Consider the following 19,326-nt stretch of genomic DNA (forward strand, 5'->3'; position numbering starts at 1 on the left):
AGTGCAGCAGAAACCAGTGCAGCAGAGACCCTAGTCAGTTTATTTAGTTGTTATATAGTGTTATATATTTTAATATGTACCTTGTGTTTTGTTATGCACATGAATCAGTCAGTGCTGACTAGCACCCCCTAGCAGAGTAAGAGGGCGTGGCAGCAGGAGTCTCAGAGAGAGGCCTGAGCTCCCGGTGTCATCTAGTGGTCGTAATCAGGGCCGGACTGGCCTGCCGGGATACCGGGAAATTTCCTGTTAGGCCGGCAGGCCTGAGTGCCGCAAGGCCGCGGCCCTGGTGACAAGTGGGGTCGGCCGGCGGCAGGGCACAGCAGGAGATGAGCGCTTGATATGGGGGCTATTGGCACATGATATGGGGGCTACTGGCACATAAGGGGGCTGCTGTCACATGGCGGGGCTATTGGCACATGATAAGGGGGCTACTGGCACATAAGGGGGGCTACTGGCACATGATAAGGGGTGACTACTGGCACATAAGGGGGACTACTGGCACATAATAATGGGGCTACTGGCATATGATATGGGGGCTACTGGCACATGATATGAGGGCTATTGGCACATGATATGGGGCTACTGGCACATAAGAGGGGCCACTGGAACATAAGGGGGGCTGCTGGCACATGATAAGGGGGCTACTGGCACATAAGGGGGGCTACTGGCACATAAGGGGGGCTACTGGCACATGATAAGGGGGCTACTGGCACATAAGGGGGGCTACTGGCACATGATAAGGGGGGCTACTGGCACATAAGGACGACTACTGGCACATAAGGGGGGCTACTGGCACATGATGGGGGGGCTACTGACCCATGATAAGGGGGGCTACTGGCACATGATAAGGGGGGCTGCTGGCACATGATAAGGGGGCTACTGGCACATAGGGGGGCTACTGGCACATGATAAGGGGCGGCTACTGGCACATAAGGGGGACTACTGGCACATAATAAGGGGTGTACTCAAGTTATTCTTTTGTCCCTCAATTATTCCCCCTATTTATTGCTTCGGAGCCAAAGCCTGGGGTCCAGCCGTATCCAGGTAGGAGCACCGTGACACACATAAAGAGACATTTTAGACCGCAACATACCACTCAGCATTTCCTACACCTGGGACGTGATAGGAAGGGCCCTAGGAGGAGGTGCCCGTTGCACTAGCGTGGCCAGGAGTCAGCAGGGTGGCAGCAGTGGGAGGTCGGGAGCCAAATGTGGCTTCGCAGGAGCCTACCTGTCTGGAAAGTAGTGGTGCAGGGGTTCACGGAAGCAGCGATGGTAGCAGTCAGTCAATGCGGAGTGTTGGGGGTAAAACCACCTTCTCAGTGGCGTGGCAGTTTTTGTTAAGCCGCCAGAGTAGTGTTGAGCACGAATATTCGAAAAGCAAATTTTTATCTCGAATATCACAACTTTGAGAATTTGCGAATATTTTGAATATAGTGCTATATATTCGTTTTTCGAATATTCAGCATTTTTTTTCATCTGAAATCATGATTCCTCCCTGCTTCTTGCTTGTGGGCCAATGAGTCATTGGCCCGCAAGCAACTTAAGCAAGGAGGAATCATGACTTCAGATGGAAAAAAATAATGAACAGTGTTCAGTGTTCACTTCAGACGGATAAAAATGACGAATATTCTAAAAAACGAATATATAGCACTATATTGAATATAGTGCTATATATTCGTTTTTTTGAATATTTGTAATTTTTTTCTATCTGAAGTCATGATTCCTTCCTGCTTAAATTCCTTTGGGCCAATCGTGTTCAGATGGAAAAAATGCTGAATATTCTAAAAACGAATATATAGCACTATATTCTACAGTGCTATATATTAGTTTTTGACACACGCCTATATTGATCACGTAATATTCACATATTACGCGATCATTACCTTGCCTATTTTCGAGTAAAAAAAAAAGAATGTAGAATATAACGAATATTCGAATTCGTGAATATTCAACAAAATATTTGCGAAATATTGCGAATTAGAATATTGCCCCTGCTGCTCATCACTACAGAGGAGGTGAACATAGCCATTTGTAGAATCTGTGGGCAGAAGGTGAAGCGTAGCCAGGGTGCCAATGTTGGCACCACGGCCCTGCGTCAACATATGCAGCGTCACCATAAAGTGGCTTGGGAGAACCTGGCTCCGATGTAGTGGTCCAGCCCGCCGCAGCAACTAGAGACATCATATGTAGTCAGTTGGCCGCTGCCAATCTGCGCCATCATACATCCTCTCTCAGGTCTGACCCTGAGGGGCCCTCTGTGCTTACGCTCCTCTGCCATGGTTGTGGTGGCAGGGTGTGGCGGTAGGAGCAGTTTAGGATCCATCAGCAGCAACTTGAGTCTAGAGTCGATGATGAGCAGCTTTCTTCACACGCCTACTGAAGAAACTACTCACCAGCAGCAGCAGCAGCTAGACTTGGAGCAGGACCTGAACCAGCTGGTGGTGGCATACTTGGATAGCACCCTGCCACCCCACATTGAAGATCCGCTGGACTACTGGGCAGCCAAACTGGATTTGTGGCCTCAACTGGCAGAGTTTGCCCTGGAAAAGCTGTCCTGCCCGGCCAGTAGTGTGGCATCAGAGCGGGTGTTTAGTGTGGCGGGGCCATAGTTACCCCAAGAAGAACTCGCCTGTCCACCCAAAATGTGGAGAGACTGACCTTTGTCAAGATGCATCAGACTAGATCATCCATGGTGCCACACCAACACTTTGACAAAAGAGACCGGTTTCTTCTGACTACCTGCCTCAGCTACTATTCTGATGCTGCCACCCGCCGGATGCCACACATCTGATGCCAAGTGCTCCTTCTTTCACCCATCTTCAGCTGGTACTGGTATTTCCACCAACCTCCCCACTCTGTCATTGTGCCACTCTGTGGCCTCCTGATGCTGCTGCTGCCACCTCCACACTGTCATTGTGCCACTCTGTGGCCTCCTCCTGATGCTGCTGCCACCTCCAGACTCTGTCATTGGGCCACTCTGTGGTCTCCTCATGCTGCTTCAATCTCACCACTATGTCATAGGGCCACTCTGTGGAATTTTCATGCTGTTCCTACCCTCCCCACTTCAGGACTGGGCCACTATTTTGCCTTTCGGCCTGGCTGACATCATCATTTATTTGACCCTTCTTCTGATCTGTCAGAAGGAAGGAAAAATGAGACGCACAACGGATCCTGTCTATGTAACAGCTGTAAGGCCTGCATGACGCTCCTATTTTCCATCAGAATTGGCTTATGATTTGGTAGCCAAAAGCAGGAGTGGGTACAAAACACAAAAGACATGCAAATATTCCATTCACGTGTCATCTCTGTTTTTGTTTTGATCCACTCCAGTTTTTTTTGCCTTAGCAATACTGATGGATTACTGACCAAATGCTGACCGAGTGAAGGCGGATGCTCCACAGACAGGATCCGTTTGTTTTGGGTTATTGTTCTGACAGATCAGAGGAAGGGCAAAATAATTAGTGACGTCAACGCAAACTTACTGCTGACACCCACTCCACTCTGTCGGGGGGGCTCTACTTGTATAAGTGTTTAATACAACAGGTTCTATAGAAATCTATGTGGAATCAGTGAATTGGTGTAAAAGGAGTGCGCTCTTTTACGCTATAGTAGGATCTTGGGCCTCTGCACGATTCTTTATATCTGGCGCTAACATTGACCTGTAAGGCTGAGTTCACATTTGAGTTATTTGGTCAGTGTTGGCCCCGTGAATGCCCAAATAAGTGAAGTGTGCAGTGATTCTAAGAGCGACGCCTGTCATCTACATGTCATACTGACTCACAGTATTGTTTCACTACCACAGCAGACTCCCTATGCGTGTTACTGCAAGGCACAGTGTTCTACACCACTATAAAGGCTCTCTGCAGCCAGAAAATAGCAATTTTTTTACGTGATTCGCCGCAAATAAATTCGGATTAAACCAAATTTTTGAGGAAAATTCCGCGAACCGGCCGAATCGAATTTTTGAGAAATTAGCTAGTCTCTAATTATAATTTATGGTGCACTACTAGCGGTATTAATACAGGCCAGAGCACTACAAGGGGGAAGTATTATAATTAATGGGGCACTCATGGGACATTAATACACACATTATAATATGCTATACATTATTATTAGAGATGATCGAATAATTGAAAAGTTCGATTCGGCTGATTCACTGAATTTTACAAAAAAATTTGCTTAATGACGAATTACTTTGTCACAAAGCGCATTTTTTTGTAAGTAGACGATGCAATGACAGGGAGCTGCAATAGCTCCGCCCCCGTCATTGTACTCCTCATACATGATCGCCGCATCTGATTGTAAAAACAGTGTAAAATTAACAATAAAAAAGAGATTAAATCAAACTTACCGCCTCCATTTGCTTGCGACGGGCCGACCGCCGCCATCTTGCTTGAAGATCTGGAGCGAAATCTCGTGCGGCGTGAGATTACGTCAACACGCACATGATTTTGGCCGAGATCTTCAATCAAGATGGAGGGTGGCGGCACATCGTGAGCAAATGGAGGAGGTAAGTTTGAATTTTTTCATTTTTTTTACACTATTTCAGGTTAAATCGATTCGCTGGCACGAAGCACGAGTAAATTCGGCTGCGAGGTGAATTGAATTTATCCTGAAATTCGGAATGAATTCCACTTCGTGGGATTCGATCATCTCTTATTATTATTATTATTATTATACCATTATATTATGACTAAAAGCAGTCTGGCTATGTATTGTTGTGCCTCCTATATCAGCAGTCTGGCTATGTATTGTAGTGCCTCCTAGATCTGCAGTCTGGCTATGTATTGTAGTGCCTCCTATATCAGCAGTCTGGCTATGTATTGTAGTGCCTCCTATATCAGCAGTCTGGCTATGTATTGTAGTGCCTCCTATATCAGCAGTCTGGCTATGTATTGTAGTGCCTCCTATATCAGCAGTCTGGCTATGTATTTTAGTGCCTCCTATATCAGCAGTCTGGCTATGTATTGTAGTGCCTTCTATATCAGCAGTCTGGCTATGTATTGTAGTGCCTCATATATCAGCAGTCTGGCTATGTATTGTAGTGCCTCCTATATTAGCAGTCTGGCTATGTATTGTAGTGCCTTCTATATCAGCAGTCTGGCTATGTATTGTAGTGCCTCATATATCAGCAGTCTGGCTATGTATTGTAGTGCCTCCTATATCAGCAGTCTGGCTATGTATTGTAGTGCCTCCTATATCAGCAGTCTGGCTATGTATTGTAGTGCCTCCTATATCTGCAGTCTGGCTATGTATTGTAGTGCCTCCTATATCTGCAGTCTGGCTATGTATTGTAGTGCCTCCTATATCAGCAGTCTGGCTATGTATTGTAGTGCCTCCTATATCAGCAGTCTGGCTATGTATTGTAGTGCCTCCTATATCTGCAGTCTGGCTATGTATTGTAGTGCCTCCTATATCTGCAGTCTGGCTATGTATTGTAGTGCCTCCTATATCAGCAGTCTGGCTATGTATTGTAGTGCCTTCTATATCAGCAGTCTGGCTATGTATTGTAGTGCCTCCTATATCAGCAGTCTGGCTATGTATTGTAGTGCCTCCTATATCAGCAGTCTGGCTATGTATTGTAGTGCCTCCTATATCAGCAGTCTGGCTATGTATTGTAGTGCCTTCTATATCAGCAGTCTGGCTATGTATTGTAGTGCCTCCTATATCAGCAGTCTGGCTATGTATTGTAGTGCCTCCTATATCAGCAGTCTGGCTATGTATTGTAGTGCCTCCTATATCAACAGTCTGGCTATGTATTGTAGTGCCTCCTATATCAGCAGTCTGGCTATGTATTGTAGTGCCTCCTATATCAGCAGTCTGGCTATGTATTGTAGTGCCTCCTATATCAGCAGTCTGGCTATGTATTGCAGTGCCTCCTATATCAGCAGTCTGGCTATGTATTGTAGTGCCTCATATATCAGCAGTCTGGCTATGTAGTCTAGAGCACTCCCCTATAAAAGCAATCTGGCTATGCAGCAAGTATAGCACCCGAATAACAGTCTGGCTATATAGTGTAGTAGAGTGGCTCCTATACCAGCAGTCTGTCTATGTAGTCTAGGACCCCCTATAATAGAAGTCTGGCTGCATAGTGTAGAGAGCCCCCTATAACAGCAGTGTGGCTATGTTCTTGATGGCTTTGTATAACAGTCTAGCTATGCAGTAAATGTAGCACCCCGAATAACAGTTGTCTGGCTATATATTGTAGAGTGGCCCTATACCAGCAGTCTGGCTATGTATTGTAGTGCCTCCTATATCAGCAGTCTGGCTATGTATTGTAGTGCCTTCTATATCAGCAGTCTGGCTATGTATTGTAGTGCCTCCTAGATCTGCAGTATGGCTATGTATTGTAGTGCCTCCTATATCAGCAGTCTGGCTATGTATTGTAGTGCCTCCTATATCAGCAGTCTGGCTATGTATTGTAGTGCCTACTATATCAGCAGTCTGGCTATGTATTGTAGTGCCTCCTATATCAGCAGTCTGGCTATGTATTTTAGTGCCTCCTATATCAGCAGTCTGGCTATGTATTGTAGTGCCTTCTATATCAGCAGTCTGGCTATGTATTGTAGTGCCTCATATATCAGCAGTCTGGCTATGTATTGTAGTGCCTCCTATATTAGCAGTCTGGCTATGTATTGTAGTGCCTTCTATATCAGCAGTCTGGCTATGTATTGTAGTGCCTCATATATCAGCAGTCTGGCTATGTATTGTAGTGCCTCCTATATCAGCAGTCTGGCTATGTATTGTAGTGCCTTCTATATCAGCAGTCTGGCTATGTATTGTAGTGCCTTCTATATCAGCAGTCTGGCTATGTATTGTAGTGCCTCCTATATCAGCAGTCTGGCTATGTATTGTAGTGCCTCCTATATCAGCAGTCTGGCTATGTATTGTAGTGCCTCCTATATCAGCAGTCTGGCTATGTATTGTAGTGCCTTCTATATCAGCAGTCTGGCTATGTATTGTAGTGCCTCCTATATCAGCAGTCTGGCTATGTATTGTAGTGCCTCCTATATCAGCAGTCTGGCTATGTATTGTAGTGCCTCCTATATCAACAGTCTGGCTATGTATTGTAGTGCCTCCTATATCAGCAGTCTGGCTATGTATTGTAGTGCCTCCTATATCAGCAGTCTGGCTATGTATTGTAGTGCCTCCTATATCAGCAGTCTGGCTATGTATTGTAGTGCCTCCTATATCAGCAGTCTGGCTATGTATTGTAGTGCCTCATATATCAGCAGTCTGGCTATGTAGTCTAGAGCACTCCCCTATAAAAGCAATCTGGCTATGCAGCAAGTATAGCACCCGAATAACAGTCTGGCTATATAGTGTAGTAGAGTGGCTCCTATACCAGCAGTCTGTCTATGTAGTCTAGGACCCCCTATAATAGAAGTCTGGCTGCATAGTGTAGAGAGCCCCCTATAACAGCAGTGTGGCTATGTTCTTGATGGCTTTGTATAACAGTCTAGCTATGCAGTAAATGTAGCACCCCGAATAACAGTTGTCTGGCTATATATTGTAGAGTGGCCCTATACCAGCAGAGTGCCCACTATAACAGCTGTTTGACTATGTTGCTTTGACAACTACCTTTAACAGTATTCTGACTGTCTAGGTTGGAGTGCCCCCTATAACAGCAGTCTGGCTATGTACATTGACTGCTCCCTGTGTAGGTTGGAGTGCCCCCTATAACAGCAGTCTGGCTATGTATGTCTGACTGCTCCCTGTGTAGGTTGGAGTGCCCCCTATAACAGCAGTCTGGCTATGTACGTTGACTGCGCCCTGTGTAGGTTGGAGTGCCCCCTATAACAGCAGTCTGGCTATGTACGTTGACTGCGCCCTGTGTAGGTTGGAGTGCCCCCTATAACAGCAGTCTGGCTATGTACGTTGACTGCGCCCTGTGTAGGTTGGAGTGCCCCCTATAACAGCAGTCTGGCTATGTACGTTGACTGCGCCCTGTGTAGGTTGGAGTGCCCCCTATAACAGCAGTCTGGCTATGTATGTCTGACTGCTCCCTGTGTAGGTTGGAGTGCCCCCTATAACAGCAGTCTGGCTATGTACGTTGACTGCGCCCTGTGTAGGTTGGAGTGCCCCCTATAACAGCAGTCTGGCTATGTACGTTGGCTGCTCCCTGTGTAGGTTGGAGTGCCCCTATAACAGCAGTCTGGCTATGTACGTTGGCTGCTCCCTGTGTAGGTTGGAGTGCCCCCTATAACAGCAGTCTGGCTATGTACGTTTGACTGCTCCCTGTGTAGGTTGGAGTGCCCCCTATAACAGCAGTCTGGTGACTCCTGGGTCTTTATGTGTAAAGTGAGACTTGAACATATAATAAGATAACAGTACCCTTCCCTTGAGGAAACCCTGCATACGCAACCGCATATCAAAACATACAAGTAACTTACTTCCGATCAAAAGCCTTATAGGCGCTCTGTAGCCAGCTCAGCGAGGGTTTATTCCTGCTGTTTAGACCATAGTGAAAATAGACCACAGTGTAGTCATTCTCCACATACTGGTCTAATGTGTATTTCAGATATCTGAAAGACAAAAATGATTATGAAAAGAGGTAATTATTCTGAGATGTTTTTCACACACCCCATCACTTAACACTGAATCGGCCCAAATAATTGTTAGTTTCCTCATGAAACTTAAAGGGTTGTTCCTTCTCGGCCTTTCATAACCATAGGAAGTTTCCATAACACCTATACTAGAGAATGAGAGCTGCACAAACAGTGTAGCCCAGCAGGTTATGCTGTTTGCGTATCTCTGACTTGCTGCTATGAGAGTTATAGAAACAGCACCGGCCGCTCCGTCTCCCCTGGCCTGCGCTTACTGCGGCTAATCTAGGGTGGTCAGACTTCTGGCTTTAGGCCGGACAGTCCAGTTTCCTGGCTCCCTGTCCTCAATCCGGTGCAGGGCTTGGATGGACACTGGGGTGTCCTCTTTTTCTGAGGCTCCACCCTCAGCAGCATTGAACTGTCTGAGCGTGAACTGCAGCCAAAAACTGACTGACTGAGGTGTCTCTCACCCCAGTCAGTCACTAGAGTCGGCCATTAGTAAAGAGTCGCCTAAAATAAAGACATGCTGCGGGCCACCACGCAGCTCACCTGAAAAGGTCTTCACATCTAGGTCTTACTTTTTGAGGTGAAGCAAGTGGCCTCCCTAGGCTGGTTCCATCTCACCATGGAAGGCCAGAATGGGGCAACACTTTAAAGTCAATCATAGTCAGCCATTTTGGAGGCTGTAGGCCCATTCTGTACTTCAGCGTGCCTCAATTTTACGTTTCTTGCCATGGATTCTTACAGAATATGTTCGATTGAATGTCGCAGTATGGAGACTAATAATACAAGAATGTTGCTCCAGTCAGATTTCAAAGTGTTAAAAAATATCACACATTAGAAATGTCCTTATGTTAAATATGAAGGAAAAAAGGTTGCGACTGTGCAGAAGCTTCACACGGCGTACATCATATGCTCTGGGTGACTAAACCTCACTTAATAGAATGTATTGTGACATTTTACTGACATGAAAGCCATTAGAGGATACAGGTTTTTACTCAGAGCCTCGGGCAATAATCTGTACCATGTCTAGGCTTTGCCAGGATTAATTAAAAAAATAATTTCCTACCTAGAACACTTCTGTTAAGTTTTGTAATGGAACAGCAGCATTATATAGGGACATCACCTCATGGAAGGGCCTTTTGCCTGTGTTTTCTAGCAACAGGTCTGACCAGAACTGATAAGCATGTAGAAGCCTAAGGCCTCATGCACACAACCGTTTTTCAGGTCCACATCTGTCACGACCATGGTCATGGCCGTGACTCCTGGAACCGCATGCAGTTGCCTGCGGTCTTGTCTGGTTGTCAATCACAGGTGAGGGCTGTAGTATGTTGCCTCACCTGTGGTTGCCGCTGGCAACATAATGTATGTGGCAGTAGGGTTGTTGCGGGTATCGAAATTTCGATACCCAATCGATACTTTTGTCCCGGTATCGATACGATACCGTGATTTCCGTTTTTTCGATACTGGGCTGCGCTTCTGCGCAGTCTAGTATCTCTGAACATGAGCGCGCTGCTATCGGCGCGCTCATGTTCTCTCTCAGCAGCACGGGGAGAAGGAAGCTGTCCTCCCTCCCCCTGTGCTGCTGCCGCTGCCACCAATGAGAAGAGAGGGGCGGAGGAGGGGCGGCAATGAGAAGAGAGGGGCGGAGGAGGGGCGGCAATGAGAAGAGAGGGGGGGGAGGAGGGGCGGCAATGAGAAGAGAGGGGCGGAGGAGGGGCGGGCGCACTGCGCCCCCAATGATAGGATTACTATCGGAGCGATGGGAGGAGACATCAGCTTCACTAGTGGGCGTTCCTTTTCCCTGCGCTGCGATTGGACAGCGCTACAGCCAGGGAGAAGGAACGCCCACTAGTGAAGCTGATGTCTCCTCCCATCGCTCCGATAGTAATCAGCAGCATGTGGAGCAGGAGAGGAGACAGTAATGGGGCACTGCGGGCGAACGGAGCGGCGCCCAGGACTAAATGGTGAGTGCTGAGACATCGCTGGGCGCCGCTCTGTGTGGCCTAATAGTGAAAGTCTGGACTCATATACAGTAGTCAGTCTTTAACACATACAGGAGGCGGGTGCCGGCAGCAGAATCGCATTGCCGGCACCCTGCCCCTGACAGGGAGCTGCGATCAGCGGCAGTTAACTGCCGCTGATCTGCTAGTACCCGCCTCCTGTATAAAGGGGTAAAATCATTGGTGGTGCAGTGTGCCCCCCCCCTCAATCCCCCCATCCCATTAAAATCATTGGTGGCACAGTGCGCCGGCCCCTCTCAACCCTCCAGTATTAAAATCATTGGTGGCAGTGGCCACAGGGACCTCTCCACTCCCCCTCATTGGTGGTGCAGTGGCAGCTTCTGATCGGAGCCCCAGCTGTGTAAGCCTGGGGCTCCGATCGGTTACCATGGCAGCCAGGACGCTACAGAAGCCCTGGTTGCCATGGTAACATCCCTGATGCTGTGTGCACAAAGCACAGAGCAGCAGGGACAGTGTGGAGTCCTATTCACCCTGATAGAGATCTATCAGGGTGAATAGGAAAAGGGATGAAAGATCCCAGGTTCTAGCCCCTAAGGGGGGAAATAGTTATTAAATAAAAAGTGAAAAAAAAAAAAACACTAAAATATGAAGTATAAATCACCCCCCTTTTCCCAATTTCACATATAAAATATATAAATAAACATATTACATCGCCACGTCAGAAAAGTCCAAACTATTAAAATATAAAAAAAAAATCTAGGTGGTGAATGCCGGAACAGAAAAAATAAAATAAAAACTGCGCGATTCGCCATTTTTAAAAATGAGGAATGCACGTGGCTTTTTTTGTTTATTTTTTTCGCGTGGTATCGAATGGTATCGAGTATCGCAATACTTTTTCATGGTATCGAAACCGAATCAAAAATTTGGTATCGCAACAACTCTATGTGGCAGTATAGCAGCCTGAGCTGGTGCTAGGCAGCTTGCTGTAAAGTGCATGCGGTTGCACCAGGCAACCTGTCTTTGTATGTGTGCACTTTTGTTGTTTTGGTGTGCACGGTATTTATGTTATGAGTACACTTCCCCTTTAAGTGGCTGTCTTCCCTTCCCTGGTGTGAGAAGGGTTAATTCCCTTCCTAGTATGTGAACACTGGGTGTGTCTGTGTGTGGGTGTGGCCACTTTGGGCTATATAGCCTCAGTTGAGACCTGATGTCTGAGGGGTACTCCAGCCTTGTTTGTAAGCTGGAGGCACCCTCCTGGTCCCTTATTCTATCTGCCAGTGAGGGCCACCCCTGTGGTCATAAATGTTTATATGTGATGTTAAGTTGATGTTGTTTTCCTTTCATGTTTAATGCAGCTATGGATCTGGGTTCCTGTGTGTGTATGTGTATTTGCTGTATCCATTTATGTATGGTCTGGACATCAGCTTGTGAGCACGGGATCCAGTCAGCAAGGCTGTGGCAGGTAGGTGTGAACTAGTGTAGTTCTCCTGCCATATCCATAGGCTGTTCTTGTTCCTATCTCCTTGCAGCTTGGCCACTTTAGACTCCTGTTTCTCCGCGTCCAGGAGGAACGGGCTGTCTACCCAGCTCCTAGCTCAGGGATCTGCGGAGGGTTAGTAGGGATCCGAGGTTCCGGAGCATGAGCCCTTCTACCATCAAGGTCGGCTCATGCAGCTAGGAGTCAGGGTCAGATTAGGGATGCGAAAGGAGGTGACCTGCTCCCTAATTCTGTGGTCCTGGCCAAGTAGCGACCTACCATCTTCTGGCATCGCACGACTGAGGGTTTCCCCCATCCTCAGCCGTGACAACATCCGAGCCGCAGTTTTTGCGGTTTGGATGCGGACCCATTCACTTCAATGGGGCTGCAAAAGATGCGGACAGCACTCCGTCCGTTCCGTGGCCCCGCCCAAAAATATAACATGTCCTATTCTTGTCCGTTTTGCGGACAAGAATAGGCATTTCTACAATGGGCCACCCGTTCCGCTCCGCAAATTGCGGAAGGAACACGGGCGGCTTCCGTTTTTTGTGGATCTGTGATTTTCGGACCGCAAAAAAACGGCACGGTCGTGTGCATGAGGCCTTAAAGGCATTGCTATCCGCCATAAACGACTCAGCACATGACTACTGGTTGTGTGTGGTATTGCCGCTCAGACTCCATTTACATGAACAGACCGGAGTATCAATAACACATGCAACCCATGGACACCTGTGGTGATGTTTTTAGAAGAAAGCAGACTTTTTTTATTTTATTTCTATACAACCCATTGACAAGCTAATAGCATTTCTCACTGCCCTATCCTTGCATGTTTTGTGCAGTCCAGTCTTACTGGATTGATTATAAAATGGTATATAATTGCTGTCATCTGCAGTGGAACCTGGCAGCAAGTGTTCAATTCTCCTGCAGTGCCTCCACAGGTGAAATGAGGCATTACACAATTCCCTTCAAAATAGGTTGTCTATGTAATGCATAGACTTTTCGGGTCCTACATAGCAGAAAACTCTCTTTTTAGCCATTCCCCCCCCTTGATTAACTCTGAATTCTGTAAAAGGGATATGAAATTGGGTTCAGGTGGAATGATGTGCCTCTTCTTCTAATATACAGCCTATGCCAGCTTTTTATACCGCTAAATCGCTGGGCTGTCATGTAGCACATCTCTGACAACTCATCCAGGGAATATTTTCCTATATGGAGTCTGTTGTAAGTACTTATGAAGCCTATGCCCATCGCCACTAGTGTTGAGTGAATCCAATCTGAATTTCAGCGAAAAATTGATTCGCCGAGAAGCCAAATTTCCTTGTGCTTCATGGTAGTAAATCGATTTGACCTAAATGGTTGTAAAAAAAAACAAACATACTTACCTCCTCCATTTGAGCACAAAGAGTCGGCCACCGCCATCTTGATTGAAGTTGGGTATCTTTTTTTTTTTTTCAATTTTAGGCCTCTTTCACACCAGCGTTGCGGGAAAATGTGTGGGTGCGTTACGGGAACACCCACGATTTTTCCGCGCCAGTGCAAAACATTGTAATGCGTTTTGCACTCGCGTGAGAAAAATCGCACATGTTTGGTACCCAAACCCGAACTTCTTCACAGAAGTTCGGGCTTGGGATCGGTGTTCTGTAGATTGAATTATTTTCCCTTATAACATGGTTATAAGGGAAAATAATAGCATTCTGAATACAGAATGCATAGTAAAACAGCGCTGGAGGGGTTAAAAACTCGCCTTAATCCACTTGCTGGCGCTGCCGGCATCTCGTCTGTCTCCTTCTGTGCTGAACAGGACCTGTGGTGAGCATTCATTCCAGGACCTTTGATGACGTCACTCTGGTCATCACATGGTACGTCACCATGGTAAAAGATCATGTGACGTACCATGTGATGACCGGAGTGACGTCATCAAAGGTCCTGTAACTGTATTTAATGCTCACCACAGGTCCTATTCAACAAAGGAGATGCCGGCTACGCGATCAAGTGGACTAAGGTGAGTTAAATTATTATTTATTTTTCTTTAACCCCTCCAGCCCTATTTTACTTTGCATTCTGTATTATTATTTTCCCTTATAACCATGTTATAAGGGAAAATAATAATGATCGGGTCTCCATCCCGATCGTCTCCTAGCAACCGTGCGTGAAAATCGCACCACATCTGCACTTGCTTGTGGATGCTTGCGATTTTCACGCAACCCCATTCAATTCTATGGGGCCTGCGTTGCGTGAAAAACGCAGAATATAGAGCATGCTGCGATTTTCACGCAACGCATAAGTGATGCGTGAAAATCAACGCTCATCTGAACAGCCCCATAGAAATGAATGGGTCGGTATTCAGTGCGGGTGCAATGCGTTCAACTCACGCATCGCATCCGCGCGGAATACTCGCCCGTGTGAAAGGGGCCCTACACTGTATTATTACTTTCAGATGCCACGATCAGCTATGAACGCGGCATCTGAGGGGTACAATGATGGGGTCATTGCGCCCACTACTTACAATGAAATGCACTTCGTGACAAAGTAGCTTGTCAGGAAGCAAACTTTTCCGCCGAAGCAGCCGAATCGAACCTTTTAATACTTCGCTCATCTCTAATTGCCACCACTGTGGCACTAATCCCCTAATCTAGTGCTGTAGGATAACATTGCCTGTTGTATAAATGCTATGACTTACTCCAGGAGTCGGACATGATCAATCTCATGACAAGGAGGGAGACGGCAGCAACTGAAAGTGATCACTTTTCTTCCCGAGTGGTCATCTCCTGGAAGGCAAAATATATCATAGCGTCATATACTGCAGTTACCAGTTACATAAAGTTACCAGCAATTCAGGCGTGTATCTTGTGGTGTAATAACTGAACTATACTGTAATCAGATGTCTCCCCTCCAAGGCATAAGGTGTATACTGTACCCAAATACAATACATTATTTCTAGAGTGTTTTTCTCCACTTGGAATCATAGCGCTGAACACTGCCAATAAAGTGCACACAATACTACCCTTCTGTATCTGAATAATCCTGACATATAGTGCCCACCTAACAATACCATATACAGTAGTTCACACACAATACTGCCAATCTGTGCAAAAATAATATCACCATACCATGCCTAAGTAATACAGTATCTGAATAAGGCCACATGCACCCGACCGTTGTGTGTTTTGCGGTCTGCAAATTGTGGAACGGCACGGACAGCCTTTAATATATCTGCCTATTCTTGTCCGCAAAGCGCGGACAAGAATAGGACATGTTATATTTTTTTGCGAAGCCACGGAACGGAGCAACGGTTGCGGACAGCACACCGAGTGCTATCCGCATCTTTTGCGGCCCCATTGAAGTGAATGGGTCCGCATTCGAGCCGCCAAAACAAAACAAAAAGACAAAAACAAAACAACGGCCGTGTGCATGAGGCCTAATACTGACATATAGTGCCCACCTAACACTACCATATAGTTCACACACAATACTGCCATTCTGTGCACAAATAATATCAACATACCGGGGAAGAGTTATCAAACTGGTGTAAAGTAGAACTGGTCTAGTTGCCGAAAAGCAACCAATCAGATTCCACCTTTCATTTTCCAAAGGAGCTAGGGCAACTAAACCAGTTCTACTTTACACCAGTTTGATAAATCTCCCCCAACATGCCTAAATAATACAATGTCCGAATTAGGGTACTTTTGTAGTGTCCCACTACGTAAGGGTCAATTGGGTCACGTTGTTCTCCACCTCCTTTGGAACATGGTCATTGTATTTTATATTGCATTTTAATGTATATTGTCATGTTATTTATGTTATCTCCTATGTAACAGGGCTGTTAGGGGTGTAGTTGCTCCTCGTAGGCAGTAGAGGGAGCTAGGGAACCCCCTAGTATATATAGTCAGGTCCTGTTCAGGGAGGGGTTTGAGTGTTTAGAAGCCAATTGTGCACCTTAGCCAGAGAGTAGCTGAGGAGCAGCGTCTGACATGCAGCTAGATAGCCCAGGCTTCTAGTTTGCCTTCAGGGGAAGAGTCTGCCTCCTGAGAAACTAAGTTTCTATAAAAGTACAGTGCAGAGCCAAGTTGATTCCAGCCAAACAGAGAGAGCTGAAGGGCAGAAGGATATATTTACAGCAAGGAGACATATACCAGAGGAAGTTTTCCCTACCCAAGGATAAAGCCAGCAATAGGGCATACGGGCCTTGGAGAAAGTCAGACAGGATTCTGAGAAAGTGCAGCCTGATCTGTAAGTGTTTAACTCTCTGAGTATCTTGCAAGAACATTGCCTGCCGTGTTATATAAAGCCTGCCTGTCACAACCTTTTACATGTGGAACTGACCAAAGACTGTAAACAGTTGAACTGTTCAGTAAAAGGAAGTTTTGGTTCACTGCAACGTGTGTTCCTCAATTATTACTACAAGAAAACGGTGTGCCACCGTTACCGGCACTGGCGTCACAAACTTAAAGGGATCTTGCCACCGGCACATTAAAACTGCAACACCCAGGGCACCTCACCTATCACCTGGCCTGGTCCCTTATACACAGAGTGCCCCAGAGGATCCATGTGCCAGCCTCTCCATCACTGCTGTACGCCTGCCCAGGGTATATAAAAACTGTGAGTACCAAGAGCAACCCTCGTTCTGCCTATTAACCGTGACCTCACATTCGCCTCACCCTGCAGGGCTGCGTACTGCACTTTCACACTAGCGTTAAAGTTTTCCAGTATTGAGTTTAATACCGGAAAAAAACCGCTTCGGTTTTGTCCTAATGCATTCTGAATGAAAAGCAATCCATTCAGTATGCATCAGGATGTCTTCAGTTCAGTCCCTTTTATGGTATTTGGCCGGAACACTTGCCAGAATGCCGGATCCGGCATTCATTTCCATTGAAATGTATTAATGCCGGATCCGGTACCAAGTGTTCCAGAAAAATGAATCCGGTTTTCCGGTCTGTGCATTCCTTTAAAAATGTGAAAAAAATTAATACCGGATCCGTTTTTCCGAATGACACCGGAGAGACGGATCCAGTATTTCAATGCATTTGTCAAACGGATCCGGAAACAAATGGTATCAATTTGCACATGGATTTCCGGATCCGGCAGGCAGTTCCGGCAACGGAACATCCTGATGGATTCCTCTAACGCTAGTGTGAAAGTACTCTAGGGCCCCTTTCACACGGGCGAGTATTCCGCGCGGATGCGATGCGTGAGTTGAACGCATTGCACCCGCACTGAATCCTGACCCATTCATTTCTATGGGGCTGTGCACACGAGCGGTGATTTTCACGCATCACTTGTACGTTGCGTGAAAATCGCAGCATGTTCTATATTCTGCATTTTTCACGCAACGCAGGCCCCATAGAAGTGAATGGGGCTGCGTGAAAATCGCAAGCATCCGCAAGCAAGTGCGGATGCGGTGCGATTTTCACGCACGGTTGCTAGGAGACGATCGGGATGGAGACCCGATCATTATTATTTTGCCTTATAACATGGTAAGGGAAAATTATAGCACTCCGAAAACAGAATGCATAGTAAAATAGCGCTGGAGGGGTTAAAAATAATAATTATTTAACTCACCTTAATCCACTTGCTCGCGCAGCCCGGCTTCTCTTCTGTCTTCATCTTAGCTGTGTGCAGGAAAAGGACCTGTGGTGATGTCACTCCGGTCATCTCATGATCCATCACCATGGTAAAAGATCATGTGACAGACCATGTGATGACCGGAGTGATGTCACCACAGGTCCTTTTCCTGCACACAGGTAAGATAAAGACAGAAGAGATGCCGGGCTGCGCGAGCAAGTGGATTAAGGTGAGTTAAATTATTTTTTATTTTTTTAACCCCTCCAGCGCTATTTTACTATGCATTCTGTATTCAGAATGCTATTATTTTCCCTTATAACCATGTTATAAGGGAAAATAATACAATCTACAGAACACCGATCCCAAGCCCGAACTTCTGTGAAGAAGTTCGGGTTTGGGTACCAAACATGCGCGATTTTTCTCACACGAGTGCAAAACGCATTTCAATGTTTTGCACTCACGTGGAAAAATCGTGCATGTTCCTGCAACGCACCCGCACCCTTTTTCCGCAACACCGGTGTGAAACCAGCCTAACGCTTTCATATAGCGCCGACCAAACACTACAACGTAGTTAGCATACACAACACCGCTCAGCGCCCAAATAAAACAACCATCCTGTATCTAAAAAACATGCTCCAATCTTACGTTACTTTTGGGGTTCTAAACCTTGAGAACTCAGGGTTCTTGTCCAATTTGCCACCACTGCTCGTCCACACCTACTGTCATTGTAATGTCTATTCTGGAGACCACTGTCATCACAGCAGAAAACAGGTTAATGAAATCAAACTTTTTTTTTGTGTGTGTGTGGTTTAACGCAGGTTCCTGGGCTTTGATCTGAGCGCTTCTAAAAGGAAAAATCTAATTAGCTTTAAAAACCCATTACCAGAGAGGAATGCTTGTTTGGATTACATTACATGTAAGAGGCAGTTAATCCAGCAGGATACAACTCAAACATTCATGGGAGATGTGCACAGCAGTGAAGGCATAGGAAGATCGCACACTGCACTGGGCTAAATGTAGGAAGACATTTTACAATTCCCATATTATTTTGTTACCATAGATTCAACTATTTTTCTGGGAACCTCCGTCCCAAGAAACATATGAAGAAGAAGAAGAAGTGAGGAAAACTTAAAGGATAACTGTCACATTTAGACCCTAATTTCAATTTTCATATATGTAGTTACTAATAACATGATATTCCAGAATGAGTTACTATTAGACTGACTTACCCCATATTTAATAAGATTCAGCCCTTAGCAACCAGTCTGCATAAAACTGCAATTTCACTATTCCGTTAAGATTGCCGCCACTGCCCTCACCCTGAGGCTCATCCCGCCTGCCCTCACTAGCCAGTAACAATAGCCCCCAAAAGTGTCAGTAACCAGAGCCTTCCCCCCCTAAAGGGTTAATCTCCTTCAGCACAAAGGGGTCCTCTTACCACATGTTGCTTTCATTTATACACTGAGCAGATGGCAGATCTCCCTTCCCTGGTGTGCGCTGCTCCAACTCTGCATTCTCCAGCTCTGCTTAGTGAGGGAGCGTCTGCCAAGCGCAGGGACAGGGAGAAGTGCACACAGCCCAGGCACTGTTATCAGCTGCTGGGGAGGACCTGTCTTTAATTATTTACTTACAGTCCCTGGCTGTCAGTAATGTGACCTTGCACGCAGCGTGCTCTGTCTATCAACAGATAGACGGACCATGCCTAGCAACCCTATTTTAAGCACAGGTAAAAGTAGGCAGTACAGGGAACAAAAGTGTGGAATTAAGGGGTAATT

At 46.2% G+C, this 19,326-nt stretch overlaps 1 protein-coding gene across 5 annotated transcripts in view; it reads right to left on the bottom strand.

Moving 5' to 3' along the window:
* Positions 1–19,326, bottom strand: part of ARHGAP8 (Rho GTPase activating protein 8) — a 126,391-nt gene that overhangs the window by 77,373 nt on the left and 29,692 nt on the right. For all 5 annotated transcript variants that reach the window (XM_040439146.1, XM_040439148.1, XM_040439147.1 and 2 more), the window contains exons 4-5: positions 14,670–14,757; positions 8,396–8,527 (exon numbers count right to left, since the gene is read on the bottom strand). In XM_040439146.1, the coding sequence (XP_040295080.1) occupies positions 8,396–8,527; positions 14,670–14,757 (220 nt within the window). The remainder of the gene's footprint in view (positions 1–8,395; positions 8,528–14,669; positions 14,758–19,326) is intronic.

The sequence above is a fragment of the Bufo bufo genome, chromosome 1 (assembly GCF_905171765.1).
Source record: "Bufo bufo chromosome 1, aBufBuf1.1, whole genome shotgun sequence".
NCBI classification, from domain to species: Eukaryota; Metazoa; Chordata; class Amphibia; order Anura; family Bufonidae; genus Bufo; species Bufo bufo.